The 15,847-nt window shown below is 47.3% G+C and overlaps 1 protein-coding gene across 6 annotated transcripts in view; it reads left to right on the plus strand.

The window, feature by feature from the left end:
- Positions 1-15,847, plus strand: part of STAT2 (signal transducer and activator of transcription 2) — a 126,487-nt gene that overhangs the window by 64,607 nt on the left and 46,033 nt on the right. For all 6 annotated transcript variants that reach the window (XM_040341048.1, XM_040341050.1, XM_040341051.1 and 3 more), the window contains 2 exons: positions 8,644-8,664; positions 8,756-8,843. In XM_040341048.1, coding sequence (XP_040196982.1) covers positions 8,644-8,664; positions 8,756-8,843 — 109 coding nt within the window. The remainder of the gene's footprint in view (positions 1-8,643; positions 8,665-8,755; positions 8,844-15,847) is intronic.

A 15,847-nucleotide genomic window follows, 5' to 3' on the forward strand; every position in this document is an offset into this window, starting at 1 on the left:
TGCGACAGCAGGTCGTGGCGAAACGGAAGCTTCCAAGGTGTTCCTATCACCATCTTTATGATCTCGGCATACCAAGGTCTTCTGGGCCAATCTGAGGCCACTAAGATTACCGGAATCTTTTCCTTCTTGACCCTGCAGAGTAGCCTCTGTAGAAGGGCGATCGGAGGGAAAGCAAAGATCAGTGAGAACTGAGTCCATGGAACCACTAGCGCATCCAATCCGTAGGCCAGAGGATCTCTTGTCCTGGACACGAAGTTGTCCAATTTCTTGTTGAACCTGGAGGCCAACAGGTCTACATCTGGGGTCCCCCATCTCTGGCATATGGCCTGAAAGATCTCTGGGTGGAGAGACCACTCTCCTGGACAAAGTTGCTGGCGATAGTCTGCTTGCCAGTTTTCTACCCCTGGAACGAAGACTGCAGAAAGACAAGGAACATGTTCTTCTGCCCATTTTAAGATGCGATTCACCTCCTTCTGCGCGCCTTGACTTTGGGTGCCTCCTTGGTGATTGATATAAGCTACTGCTGTAGTATTGTCGGATTGAATCCAAACTGGGTAACCGTCTAACCTGCTTGTCCAGGTTTTGAGGGCTAAGTATACTGCTCGTAATTCTAGTATGTTGATGGGCAGACTCCTCTCGATTTTGGCCCAGGTTCCCTGGGCTGAAGCCTCTTCCAACACAGCTCCCCAGCCCCTTAGGCTGGCATCTGTAGATATCATCTTCCAGGTGACTGGAAGAAAGGATCTTCCTTTCCGTAAGTTCTTGGTTTGTAACCACCAAACTGAAGCTTTGGTGTACCTGTGAGGCTAGGCGCATGGGTAAATCCAGAGCCTGGATATTTCTGTTCCAGCCCGCTTAAATTCTGCCCTGAAGTAGTCTCGAATGAAACTGGGCATAAGAGACGGCCTCGAACGAGGCTACCATCTTGCCTTAAAGCCTCATGCAAAGGCGGATTGAAGGTCTCCTCTTTGCCTTGACCTTGTGGATCAGGTCCTTTAGCGACTTGATCTTTGATTCTAGTAAGAATACCCGGCTTTGGGCTGTGTCTATGATCATTCCCAGATACTCTACCCTTCTTTGGGCTTGTAGAGTGGATTTTTGTAAATTTTACAATCCATCCTAAGTGCTCCAGGTATCTTATAGTGGTGAGCACTGCGTGGTCCAATCCTGCCACGGACTGATCTATTACAAGCAGATCGTCTAGATAGGCTGTTATCTTTATGCATTGTGCTCTTGGGTTTGCCCAACAAAGGAGCTAGTACCTTTTGTGAATACCCTGGGTGCTGTGGTCACCCCAAAGGGTAAGGCCACAAACTGAAAGTGGCGATCTTCTACCACAAACCTCAACAACTTTTGGTGAGCGGGATAGATAGGTACATGAAGATATGCGTCCTTGATATCTATGGACGCCATGAATTCCCCCGCCTTGTAGGGAGGCGGCTACTGATCGAATAGTTTCCATTAGGAAATGGCGAATGTTCAGAAACGGATTTCACGCTCTTGGATCCATAATGGGTCTGACGTCTCCATTCGGTTTTGGGATCACAAAGAGGTTTAAGTAAAAACCTGAACCTCGCTCCTTTTAGGCCTCGTACACACGACCGAACATGTCTGCTGAAACTGGTCCGCGGACCAGTTTCCGCGAACATGTTTGGTCGTGTGTAGAGCCGACCAGACAATTTTCTGGCCGACCGGACAGGTTTCCAGCGGACAAATGTTTCTTAGCATGCTAAGAAACATGTCCGCTGGAAGCCTGTCCGACGGTCAGTACTACTCATCGGACATGTCCGCTGGCCCGAGAACCCGCGCATGGCGTCGAAGTGATTCGACGCATGCGTGGACGCATTGAACTTCCGGGTTCGCACACGTCGTCGCCGCCACGTCACCGCGCTGTCTGTCTGCGGGGATTTTGGTTTGATGGTGTGTACAACCATCAGACCAAAATCTGCTAGCAGACATGTCCGATGAAAACGGTCCGTGGACCGTTTTCATCGGACATGTCCGCTCGTCTGTACGAGGCCTTAAGGGTACCTCTATGATCACCCCTTGGGATAGTAGGTGATCCAATCCTTTGAAAAAGGGTGCTCTTTTTAGAGGATCTATGGAGAGTCCTGAGCTTCGGAACTGGGAAGATTGGATTTCCTGAAATTCCAACTTGTACCCCAGGGATACTATGGATACTACCCATCTGTCCTGAATTTCCATCTGCCATGCCGCTGAAAACTGACAGTCGTCCCTCCACTCTGCCAAGCGGGGGTGTCTCTTCATGCAGAGGCTTTGGGGTTCTGCTTATTAGCTTTTGAGCTCCACTGCTTCTTGTTTCTTTAGGCCTGGTCTTCCTTGGTCTTTGTGGCTGGCTGAAAATGCAGTCGCCACTGGTTGGAAGTAAATTTACCAGGAGGCGGGGAGAGAGAACGTTTAAAACAAGGACGCTTGTTTTTCTTCTTCTCTGGTAATAGCGTCGTTTTTCCGCTAGATATCTTTTGGATATACTTTTCCAAATCCTCCCCAAAAAGGCGTTCTCCATGAAAGGGGAAACTCGCCAGAAGTTTTTTACAGGGTGCCTCTGTTGACCAATGCTTTAGCCAAAGGATTCTGCGCATATGCACCAGCTGGAGTGTAAGATGAGATGCTTGCAGGATAGAATTTCTCATAGCATCTATTGTAAAGCATAAAGCTTTAGGCAAATCTTCCCAAGCCTTGGACTGCTCTGAAGTCAATTCCTTCAGTCCCTCTTTTATCTGGTCTTTGATGACCTGACACATGCCTACTGCTGCAACCGCAGGTTGGGCAACTGATCCTGCAAGCAGGAAGGAAGATTTAACCACTTAAGGACCGCCCACTGTATATATACGTCCACAGAATGGCACGGCTGGGCAGATGGACGTACCAGCACGTCCTGTACATCTACCCAGCCGTGGGTCGCGGGTGCGCGCCCGCGACTCGAAGCTCCGGGACCGTGGGACCCGCGGACCCAATCGCCGCTGGGGTCCCGCGATCGGTCCCCGGAACTGAAGAATGGGGTGAGCCGCATGTAAACACGGCTTCACCGTGCTTCACTGTGGCGGCTGCATCGATCGTGTCATCCCCTTTATAGGGAGACACAATTGATGACGTCACTCCTTCAGCCACACCCCCCCTACAGTTGTAAACACACACTAGGTGAAACATAACCCCTTCAGCGCCCCCTGTGGTTAACTCCCAAACTGCAACTGTAATTTTCACAATAAACAATGCAATTTAAATGCATTTTTTGCTGTGAAAATGACAATGGTCCCAAAAATGTGTCAAAATTGTCCGAAGTGTCCGCCATAATGTCGCAGTCACGAAAAAAATCGCTGATCGCCGCCATTAGTAGTAAAAAAATAATAATTAATAAAAATGCAATAAAACGATCCCCTATTTTGTAAACGCTATAAATTTTGCGCAAACCAACCGATAAACGCTTATTGTGATTTTTTTTTAACCAAAAATAGATAGAAGAATACGTATCAGCCTAAACTGAGGGGAAAAAAAATGTTTATATATTTTTGGGGGATATTTATTATAGAAAAAAGTAAAAAATATTGCATTTTTTTCAAAACTGTCGCTCTATTTTTGTTTATAGCGCAAAAAATAAAAAACGCAGAGGTGATCAAATACAACCAAAAGAAAGCTCTATTTGTGGGGAAAAAAGGACGTCAATTTTGTTTGGGAGCCACGTCGCACAACCGCGCAATTGTCTGTTAAAGCGACGCAGTGCCGAATCGCAAAACCTGGCCTGGGCCTTTAGCTGCCTAAAGGTCCGGGGTTTAAGTGGTTAAACAAGGTTTCCAGCTTTTTCTCTGAAGGATCCTTGAATACCTGTACGTCATCCACTGGACAAGTCAGGTTCTCAAAATTGTTTATTTATTAAGAACAGGAAACAGGTCAGCAGGAACCACAGCGGCAACATATACAGTACAACCATAATTGCATGGGCAAGGTAGAGTACAAGTAAATACATTACAGACAGGGGTGGGCATTCGTCACACCCATTATAATCAGTTGACAGCATACCTATTTTATTCATATGTTTCCATACAAGTAATCAGCTGTCCAACTACACACCGCGCAGTCTGTTCACCATGGTCCCATGGGTCCGCCTCTTTTTTTAAGGAAATAGTCTAGTAAAGAAGAAAAGGTTAGAGGTAGCCTAAGAGTAGGGCAGAGAGGCGCCGGGTAGGGCACGGCTGGAGTGGGGGCAGAGAGAAAAGACAGATATAGGGGGGGGGGGGGGGAGGATCCGCGGACATGAACTTACGTCTCGTCCGATGTGGCATATTGGCAGCGAGGGCCGTCCAGCAAGACAAATGTAGTCAAGCTGGCAAGGCCCATCCGAGTTCTCTAATGAGCTCCTCTGAGGGCCTGTCCCTCTTCTGAGTACTTAAACATATTCCAGAGCTGCCACGTCTTGGAGTATGCTTCGTTCCTGTTTTGACTCGTAAGAATCAGGTCTTCTAGACTGTTGATGTCATCCACTCTCCGCAGCCACATAGCGACCGTCGGGGGATGGGGAGACTTCCAACACAGTGGAATGCATGCCTTGGCAGCGTCAAGGAGGTGGCGGACAATTGACTTCTTATATACACGCATAGGTACGTTGTTTGCGTGCAGCAGGAAGTATGCCGGGTCGTCGGGTATCACACGGTCAGTGAATTTTTGCAAGATTTTCCGCACCTCTTCCCAGTATGGTCGTAGGGTCAGGCATGTCCAAAAGACATGCAGCAGTGTGCCCTTGTCTGTTTGGCATCGCCAACAGAGATCCGATGTTGTCGGGAAAATATTATTCAAAAGGGCCGGGGTCTTGTACCACCTCGTCATGATCTTATAGTTGGTTTCTTGCACCTTGGTGCAGATTGACGATTTATGTGTAAACGTAAGGATATGTTGTGTCTGCCCGGACGAAAATGTACAGCGCATATATCGCTCCCACTTAGCCAGACTTGGGATTCGGTAATCCTCCGTTGGCGTGACCAACATAGTGTGAATAAGGGACAGGGCATTCGACAGCGTGCCCGACTCCGAACATATCTCTTCAAAGGCTGAGAGGGGGTGGTCAGGCTGAGCGGGGGGAGTCGGCGTATTCAGATAATGGCTGAGTTGTTGCGCTCGCAGGAAGTCCAGCTGAAATTGACCAGTCGGGTCCATGAGTTCCATTGGTGTTCTCCACCGGCCCGCCACACTAAAATGAGAGGCCTGAAATAAGCCAGCGTCTCTCAAAGCGGAGAACCTTGCGTCCCGCATGCCCAGTTCAAAAGAGGGGTTCCCTAATATTGGGCGTAATGGTGAGATCCCCGACGAGAGATGTGACTGTGTCGGTAGTCTAGCGCAGATTTTAATGGTGGTACCTATCAACGGGTGGTTTTTAGAGGGTTTTCGTATCGCCGCGTGACACCACGGCGCAAGTCAGGTTCTTATTTGCAGAAGATTTAGCTGCATCTACAGCAGGCAGACTAAATTTCTTTGTAAACTCTTCCTCCATGGGATAAAGAATATTAAACTTCTTAGGAGGAGAGAAATGTTTGTCTGGGTGTAACCAGTCTGCAAACATTAGCTTTTTAGCAATGGATGAATAGGAAAAGAGTTTGTACTCTGCAGGGTCTTTAACAAGCCCAGGGAGGAGACAGGTGATTCAGTTAACCCCGAAGGAGGTAACCTGAATGTAGTACGTACGACTTCAGCGTAATATTGTACCTGCGACTTTAGCATCTGAGATGCAGAGAAGGGTTCCTCTGAAAAGCCTGATCCATCCGACTCCTCTGCAGGTGAAATCTCATCCTTGTCCTCTTCAGATCTGTCTGAAAGAGGATCAATAATCACTAAAGGAGATCTGCTTCGCTTTCTGTCTGTCTTAGAGGACTGAGCAATTTAACTTGGCGATCTGACCTTCTAGTTTTCCCATGGCTGCAAAAAGTGTCTTCAGTGACATATGCAGGACCAGGTGCCACTGGAGAAACTCCTGAACGTGGCGACGGCTCCTCCTGAACTGGTAAATCAATGGTTACAGGGGAGGAATGTACCGAGCAGGTGCGGCCAGAGCCTCCTGTCTCAGGCGGCGCTGTTTTCTTGCTCCTAGTCCCTGATCCCTTTTTAGTGGAAGACACATTACTGAGCAAGACGCCGAGGTACCCAAATGCATCTACTGCTGTGCCGAGTTTAACAATTTAGGTATGTAACTTCAAACACACACACTAATGCATAGAGTGGGTGTCTCTCATATGGTAGTGCCCTACCAGCCACCTAGAGTTAGCGTGCCCCCAAAGCTGCTGTGTCCTGTGGGATCTCTGCTGCTGCTGGCCTCCAGGATGGATCTTTTGCATTAACAAAAGTTCCACTTCCTTAAAAAACGGCGTGCACGCCTCTTCCTGCTCCCCTCTTTCTCCTGGGGGCTTCTTATCCGGCATCTGAGGAGGAGAGCAGCTGTGCCATGTCTTTAGCCGAGCTCTGCAGCGGAGGAAGTGTGCTTGTCCAAAGGATCTGACACTGTCTGAATGAGGTGAGACAAAACTCAGCTCTTTACTCCTCTAGTGGCCCATTTTGAGAAGACATCCCTCAAAATTTTGAAAAAGGTCTTTCAGAAAATCATTAGGCTCCTTTTTCTCTTGCCTTAATCCCCGATGCAGGTTTTTCTGCTGAAATATTTTTCAGACAGTGCCAATCTTCACTCCTCTTCGTGGGCTTTGTGTGCCAAACCTTCAGGAATACAAGTTTCCTATTTAAAGGAGACTTCCCCCTTGGCCTTGTAAAAGACACTGACCAGGACTTTAAGTCTTAATACAAAAAGTGCTGGAGCTCAGAGCCCAGTCCTCCGAAGAGAGACATTACAGGCGACGCCTCTTTGCAGGAGGCCCGGATCCATTCCACTTTTGGCATAGCTTCATAGCCTCTTGGATGGATTCAAAAAAGGCATAGCTCCTTACCCCCGAAGGGTCTGTTTTAGCAAAGCTTTCCTTAGCACTTCTCCACGCGTTCTACACCTTAGACACTGGCGAAAAAACTGAGGTACTTCCCGGATGGGAGGGGCTATATGGAGGGGAACTGACTCTGGTTGTGCCAGTGTTCAATCACCTCTGGTGAGCATATAACCCATTATGTAAAGACTTAGGCCCAGATTCACAACCAAGATACGACGGCGTATCTCCAGCTACGCCGTTGTATCTCTGCGTTGCGCCGTCGTATCTGTGCGACTGATTCTTAGAATCAGTTACGCATAGATATCCATTAGATCCGACAGGCGTAAGTCTCTTACGTCGTCGGATCTAAACTGCATTTTTTTTTTGACCGCTAGGTGGCGCTTCCGTCGAATTCGCGTTGAGTATGCAAATTAGCTAGATACGCGAATTCCCGAATGTATGCGCGGCCGACGCAGTAAAGTTACGACGTTTACGTTAGGCTTTTCCCGGCGTAAAGTTGCCCCTGCTATATGAGGCGCAGCCAATGTTAAGTATGGCCGTCGTTCCCGCGTCGAAATTTTAAAAAGTTACGTCGTTTGCATAAGTCGTCCGGGGCTGGACGTCATTTACGTTCACGTCGAAACCAATGACGTCCTTGCGACGTCATTTGGAGCAATGCACACTGGGATATTTTACGGACGGCGCTTGATTTAAATGATACACGCCCCCTACCCGCCGAATTTGAATTCCGCCGGGTGATTTACGCTACGCAGTCGCAACTTACGGAGCAAGTGCTTTGAGAATACAGCACTTGCCCGTGTAAGTTGCGGAGGCGTAACGTAAATCAGATACGTTACGCCCGCACAATTTTGCGCGGCTGTACGTGAATCTGCCCCTTAGTCTCTGTGTCCCGTGGTGTACGATAAAGAAAAGAGTTTTGCAAATATCAAAATGTTTTCATGGACAGCAAGTCTGAAGGAGTGTAAATTCCTAGGCAGACTGTATTTGCATACAAATTGCCCTAGGAAACTCCCACATGAGATGCTGAGCTTCTATGACTTGAAACAGTTGAAATCAAGTGCATGAAAAAAGAAAAGTCAGGGCAGTAAGGCCGGGTAGGAAAGAACTAAATGATGCCAGAAAACGAGGCAGTCTGTAGCTGACTTGCTGCTGTTCATAGTGCACATTGTGGGAGATATAGGGCTTACCTATAAGTTGTGTAAATATTTCCTAAACGTGTACCGTTAAGGAGGTATTTACGTTACATGCAGCCAATGATATCACTGGCGCATGCGCTCTGAAGGAACGGCCACAGGTGCTGTTCTTTCCTAGCCCTGTGCCATGAACGGTGGATCCCACGTCCCGGAGCCCGTGAACCCAGAAGTAACTCTGGGAAAGATGTTAGCCGTCTCAGCAGTGTGCAGGCGCCACTGGAAGGCTTTGTTCCAAGGTATTTCATAAGCTAGTATGCGATGCATACTAGTTCATTATGCATCTGTCCTACAGTTTACAACCTCTTTAAGGTGGAGGTATCTCTGTTGTGTTCTGTAATCTTACCTGTGTGCCCAGTAAGCCCCTCCAATCTCAACAGCATACTGAGAGGACTTGACTGTCTATATGTAGCCCCACCTGTCTCCATTATCCACATACAAATGGGAACATATTTACTGGATTTGTTAATGTGACTGGTTTACAGCATTTGTAATTAGTGTCTTTTTCCCCCCCGCAGGAATCCACCTGATAACAAAGGGTAAGACCGTCATTCAGTTCTGTTTCTCAGATTTAGATATGGCCATTCTACTTGCAAGCCACAGTTGACAAGTGTCTCTGTTTCTCCAAAGATTTCGTAAATTTAATTTGCTTGGATCGTCAGACAAGTCTATAGAAAATGTTCAGCAAGGAGGACTAATGGTGGAGTACAAACATTTGGTATGTTTTCTTTATTTCAATGTGCAGAATTTACTTGTGCAAAATGTTGAATAAGCTTGAGTTCTTTGTTGTGATGTGGAAGTACATGGATGGAATATGATTCTCGCTTCTTCCTCATAGCAAAAAATAATATAAACCTTATTGTTTAAACATCTTTTCTTTGAAGACAGCCTGACAGTCACACCACACATCTCTATTCTACCTATAACTGTGCCTATAAGGAGTGTGCGTCGGGGGAGCTTAGTTAAAGCAGTATAGCCAAAGGTTTTTTTGGCTGTAATTCTCTGCAGTTTGTTCTGCATTCCTGTGACCCGTTTTCAGCCGACAGCTAGCTAAAGCTCTTTGTCGGCTGAGGTCACAGAGCCGGTCCACCTAGATGCCTAGACTGGCAGATGGCTCAGCCTCTCAGCAAGCCACTGAGAAACTGAACCAGCTGCTCCTGCCCCATCCACAGCACAGCTCTCCAGGGAGCACTGGAGGGACAGAACAGAGAGCCGGTGACTAACAGTCAGGTTAGATCTGAGCGAACAGTGGTGGTCTTAGAGCCGGTGGGGACCTAGGCAATTATAATTATTTTTTATATCTAAACACATACATCACTTTTAACCACTTAAGCCCCGGACCATATTGCTGGTCAAAGACCAGAGCACTTTTTGCGATTCGGCACTGCGTCGCTTTAACTGACAATTGCGCGGTCGTGCGACGTGGCTCCCAAACAAAATTGGCGTCCTTTTTTTCCCACAAATAGAGCTTTCTTTTGGTGGTATTTGATCACCTCTGCGTTTTTTTAGTTTTTGCGCTATAAACAAAAATAGAGCGACAATTTTGAAAAAAAATAATATTTTTTACTTTTTACCATAATAAATATCCCCCAAAAATATATAAAAAAATGTTATTTTTCCTCAGTTTAGGCCGATACGTATTCGTCTACATATTTTTCGTAAAAATAAATCGCAATAAGCGTTTATTGATTGGTTTGCGCAAAAGTTATAGCGTTTACAAAATAGGGGGTAGTTTTATGGCATTTTTATTAATATTTTTTTTTTTTACTAGTAATAGCGGCGATCAGCAATTTTTTTTTCGGTACTGCGACATTATGGCTGACACTTCGGACACTTTTGACACATTTTTGGGACCATTGGCATTTCTATAGCGATCAGTGCTATAAAAATGCATTGATTACTATAAAAATGCCACTGGCAGGGAAAGGGTTAACACTAGGGGGTGGGGAAGGGGTTAAGTATGTTCCCTGGGTGTGTTCTAACTGTAGGGGGGGTGGACTCACTAGGGGAAATGACTGATCGCTGTTCATACATTGTATAAATAGACGGTCAGGCATTTCTCCCCTGACAGGACCTGGAGCTGTGCGTTTACACATACAGCTCCCAGTCCCCGCTCTGTAACGAGCGATCGCGGGTGCCCGGCGGTGATCGCGACTGCCGGGCACACGCCCGGGAGTCGGGTGCGCGCCCCTATTGGCTGCTGGGAGAGATGACATAGATCTACGTGATCTTGCCCAGCAGAGCCGACCTGCCGCCGTAAAAAAGTTTTACGGCGGCTGGTCGGCAAGCAGTTAATGAGATTTGGTTTTAGTAGTTTTTCCTATTGGTTATATTGTAACCACTTAAAGGGGTTGTAAAGGTACAATTTTTTTTTCCTAAATAGCTTCCTTTACCTTAGTGCAGTCCTCCTTCACTTACCTCATCCTTCGATTTTGCTTTTAAATGTCCTTATTTCTTCTGAGAAATCCTCACTTCCTGTTCTTCTGTCTGTACCTCCACACAGTAATGTGAGTCTTTCTCCCTGGTGTGGAGTGTTGTGCTTGCCCCCTCCCTTGGTCTACAGGAGAGTCAGGATGCCCACTAACACACATTTCCTATCTGCAACATAGAGAGCATCCTGACTCTCCTGTAGTCCAAGGGAGGGGGCGAGCATGACACCCCACACCAGGGAGAAAGTGTCGCATTACTGTGTGGAGTTACAGTCAGAAGAACAGGAAGTGAGGATTTCTCAGAAGAAATTAGGACATTTAAAAGCAAAATGGAAGGATGAGGTAAGTGAAGGAGGACTGCACTAAGGTAAAGGAAGCTATTTAGGGGGGAAAAATTGTACCTTTACAACCCCTTTAAGAGAAAAAAAGGTTTCTTATGTCTGTACTTGTTCTTACTTAGTGACCCAAATCCATCCATATTAGAGCAGCAACAAATAACCATGATATTAGAGTTGTCAGAGGTTGACATCCGCAACAGCATCCTGCCCATTTCTGTCGGGGCATGCTGCTTCCTTTATGTACCTGGTTTAAAATTGTGTAGTCAGATCTCTGTTGCTGCATAGGCTTCTGGATTTAATTAGCATTGTAATTATTACTGCTTTTAGGACTACTTCATGGGAATTCAGGTTTACACCATCAGATCTCTGTTACAACTGCTGTGCTGCTTATGTTGCTTGTTTTGCTATTATGCAATTTACTGTGACCTAAAGAGCTAGATGTGCGGCTGATGATTTCCCTCTCCAGGTCCCTTTCTCTCACAACAGTGCACTTCAGTGCATTCCTGCGTATGAAGCTTTAGGGTATGTAGGGTGTGCAGTTATTTTGCCAGATCGGTTTAAAGCTGATGTTTCACGACAGCTTTATGCTGGGTTCATACTAGTGCAAATTGGATGTGGGTTTCCACGGATTCCAATTTGCATGACAGGAGAGTATGCCCGGCTCTCAATGGAGCCAGTTCACACATCTCTGAAGTGGCTGCAGAGAAAATTGCACAGGGGCACTGGCGTAGGAAGGGGGGTGCAGGGGGTGCTGTTGCCCCGGGCGAACCATTTAGGGGGGCGACTTTCCGTGCCTCCACCTAATTGTAATTTCCCGTGTCACCGCGACACGGATGTCCCGAGCGGCCAGCGGCCACCATGTGTATTGTCCAGCGCCCTGTGATTGGGCATATGCGGGTCATGTGAGGAGTGGGGCTGGAAGTCCCGCCTCCGCACATGACCGCCATACGTCCAATCGCAGAGCGCCGGGAAAGTCTGAAAATGGCGGCGGCCGGCGGGAGACGTCAGGCACTGAAAGTGTGAGCCGCCGGCGCCGTCTTCCCCTCCGCTCTGGTGCTCTGAGGTACGGCGCTGCCACTGTGTGGAGGGGAGTTGCAGCATGGAGCGGGCTGCGGGTGGATGGTGCTGGCGGCCGGCGGGGAAGAGAGTCGGGACTCCATCCGAAGCAGTTCTGCACATCCAGTGCTGGGGTCCTGTCCGTCCTGGAGGAGTCTCTGGAGAAGAGCAGACACAGGTAAGGAGGACTCAGAGGATGGACTTCTACTGTAGGAGTTAGGTGGGTCAGTGCAGGGGTCAGTGTCAGTGCAGGGGTCAGTGTCAGTGCAGGGGTCAGTGCAGGGGTCAGTGTCAGTGCAGGGGTCAGTGTAGGGGTCAGTGTCAGTGCAGGGGTCAGTGTCAGTGCAGGGGTCAGTGTCAGTGCAGGGGTCAGTGTCAGTGTAGGGGTCAGTGTAGGGGTCAGTGTCAGTGCAGGTGTCGGTGCAGGGGTCAGTGTCAGTGCAGGGGTCAGTGTCAGTGCAGGGGTCAGTGCCAGTGCAGGGATCAGTGCCAGTGCAGGGGTCAGTGCAGGTGTCAGTGTAGGGGTCAGGTCAGTGTCAGTGTAGGTGTCAGTGTAGGGGTCCGGTCAGTGTCAGTGTAGGGGTCAGTGTCAGTGTAGGTGTCAGTGTAGGTGTCAGTGTAGGTGTCAGTGTAGGTGTCAGTGTAGGGGTCAGGTCAGTGTAGGTGTCAGTGTAGGGGTCCGGTCAGTGTAGGGGTCAGTGTAGGGGTCAGTGTAGGGGTCAGTGTAGGGGTCAGTGTCGGTGTAAGTGTCAGTGTAGGGGTCAGTGTCGGTGTAAGTGTCAGTGTAGGGGTCAGTGTCAGTGTTAGGGGTCAGTGTCAGTGTTAGGGGTCAGTGTAGGTGTCAGTGTCAGTGTAGGGGTCAGTGTAGGGGTCAGGTCAGTGTCAGTGTTTTAAAAAAAGCTCCAAAATATTTAAGTCCCCCACGTTTATGCACATATAAACGTGGATGTTTATATAAGGGGGGGCGAAAAAAAAAAGTTTCAGGTCCAAATTCAGGCAAAAATTTGATTCATCCCTGAAATGAAGAACAGGGACCCACCGGACCCCTGCTGTCAGCCAAATTAGTCTGCAGTGTGAACCCAGCCTTATGCCGCGTACACACGACCATTTTTCGGGTTCTAAAAAACTTTTTTTTTTTTTTTTAATGTCATTAAAAACGATCGTGTGTGGGCTTCAGAGCATTTTTCAGGTTCTAAAAAATGGCCAAAAAAGAATTCGAACATGCTCTATTTTTTCACGACGTTTTTAACGTTGACGTTTTTCGGGTTGTAAAAAATGGTCGTGTGTGGGCTTTAACCACTTGCCGACCTCCTCATGTAGATATACGTCAGCAGAATGGCACGGACAGGCACATCAACGTACCTGTACGTGCTCTGCTTGACGTGGGTGGGGGGTCCGATCGGGACCCCCCCCCCCCGCTACATGCGGCGGTCGGTAAGCCTCGGGGAGCGATCCGGGATGACGGCGCGGCTATTCGTTTATAGCCGCCCCGTCGCGATCGCTCCCCGGAGCTGAAGAACGGGGAGAGCCGTGTGTAAACACGGCTTCCCCGTGCTTCACTATGGCGGCGCATCGATCGAGAGATCCCTTTTATAGGGGAGACTCGATCGATGATGTCAGTCCTACAGCCACACCCCCCTATAGTAGTAAACACACACTAAGTGAACACTAAATGTTACAGCGCCCCCTGTGTTTAAGTCCCAAACTGCAACTGTCATTTTCACAATGAAGAATGCAATTTAAATGCATTTTTTGCTGTGAAAATGACAATGGTCCCAAAAATGTGTCAAAATTGTCCGAAGTGTCCGCCATAATGTCGCAGTCACGAAAAAAATTGCTGATCGCCGCCATTAGTAGTAAAAAAAAATAAAATAAATAAAAATGCAATAAAACTATCCCCTATTTTGTAAACGCTATAAATTTTGCGCAAACCAACCGATAAACGATTATTGCGATTTTTTTTACCAAAAATAGGTAGAAGAATACGTATCGGCCTAAACTGAGGGAAACAATTTTTTTTATATATGTTTTTGGGGGATATTTATTATAGCAAAAAGTAAAAAATATTGCATTTTTTTCAAAATTGTCGTTCTATTTTTGTTTATAGCGCAAAAAATAAAAACCGCAGAGGTCATCAAATACCACCAAAAGAAAGCTCTATTTGTGGGGGGAAAAAGGACGCCAATTTTGTTTGGGAGCCACATCGCACGACCGCGCAATTGTCTGTTAAAGCGACGCAGTCCCGAACTGTAAAAACCCCTTGGGTCTTTAGGCAGCATTTGGGTCCGGGGCTTAAGTGGTTAACGACGTGAAAAATCCGTGCATGCTCAGAAGCAAGTTATGAGACGGGAGCGCTCGTTCTGGTAAAACTACTGTTCGTAATGGAGTAAGCACATTCATCACGCTGTAACAGACAGAAAAGCGCGAATCGTCTTTTACTAACACGGAATCGGCTAAAGCAGCCCCAAGGGTGGCGTCATCCGAATGGAACTTCCCCTTTGTAGTGCCGTCGTACATGTTGTATGTCACCTCGCTTTGCTAGAGCATGTTTAAAAAGCGATGGTGTGTGGGCAACGTCGTTTTAATGATGAAGTTGGAAAAACTTCGTTTTTTCTACATGCCGAAAAACGTTATTTTTCATGCCGAAAAATGATCGTGTGTACGCGCCATCAGTCACATCACTTACCTGTAATGAAATAGGTCCCGTGCTGTGCAGGCAGCTGGATCCTGCAGAAATTCTTGTCCCTAAACTTCCAGCATTTCAATGGTTAATGGCTTTGACTCGTCAAGCAGAACTGCAGTAAGGATGGTCTGACAGGGACCCGACTTGTCACTATATGTGGCAGGGATTGGCTGATCATTTCTGTCCCACAAGGAGTCCATAGTCTTTTGTGAACTCCAACTCCAATGACGTGTAGCACAACGGTCTTTCCTTTTACTCTGGATGAAAGTATATGCAACTGTGAAAGTCTGTATATGTTCACTGTGACAGACCCAACCAGGACAGGAGCTTTTGGAGGGGACCTCATGGAAGCCTCTTGCCTACTGACTATGGGCCCTGGCATTTGGGAGAGCTATACGCATTCAGGAAGATGGCCTGATATATAATTCAAGATGGCATTGCCGCATTTAACAGGCAAGGAAGCCATGATGGTCTCTACCAACTTTAAACTCAGTGAAAAGATAGATGTTGAAAGAAAGCTGTTTAATGAGATTTGGGCCACCCTGGGTCTTCTTGAATACTGGTGCCAGGCTGTCTGGGGGTGGACTCCCTGACTAATCAAGGCTTGTTCAGATGCCTAGCTGTTGATTAGCTTACTGTTAATTGGGTCACTGTTTGATTGGGTTACTATTAGCTGCTACCTGTTCATTAGATGTACTGATGATATTACTGTTTAAAGTTTGCAATGTTTTGGATAATGTGATCAAGCTCTTATCTGATTTTGCGTGGTATAAATTCTGGGTGAACTTACAATAAAACGAGTTCCAGTTTTCACCTAAGCTAGTGTTGTCTAGTTCTTGGGTGCAATGCTCAGCTATAATACCTTGTTCCTGGTTCAAATGTGGAGGAAACTGTATCTTGGCGGAGGCACCCAGGTTGGTCCGTCACATTCACTTTTTGGTGGACTAACATACTACACGCCCCCCCCCCCCCCCCCCAAGGCCCTGCTGCATTTGCCTACCTAAATGATAAGCTTTCACTGCTGATACAGGGGGTAAGGGGATCTGAAAGCCATTTTCCACTTAGGGGCACCAGAATGGATCAGAGCGATTATGATTTGCCACGTGCCAGCATGCACTATCCTTAAGAGATTTTAATGGACCATCCCAGTAATTGGTGTATTTGGGTGGAAACATAGTGGATGAGCAGGGATTTCTAACCAGTCCAAGTCCCCGAG

Source organism: Rana temporaria, chromosome 2 (assembly GCF_905171775.1).
Source record: "Rana temporaria chromosome 2, aRanTem1.1, whole genome shotgun sequence".
Taxonomy (NCBI): domain Eukaryota; kingdom Metazoa; phylum Chordata; class Amphibia; order Anura; family Ranidae; genus Rana; species Rana temporaria.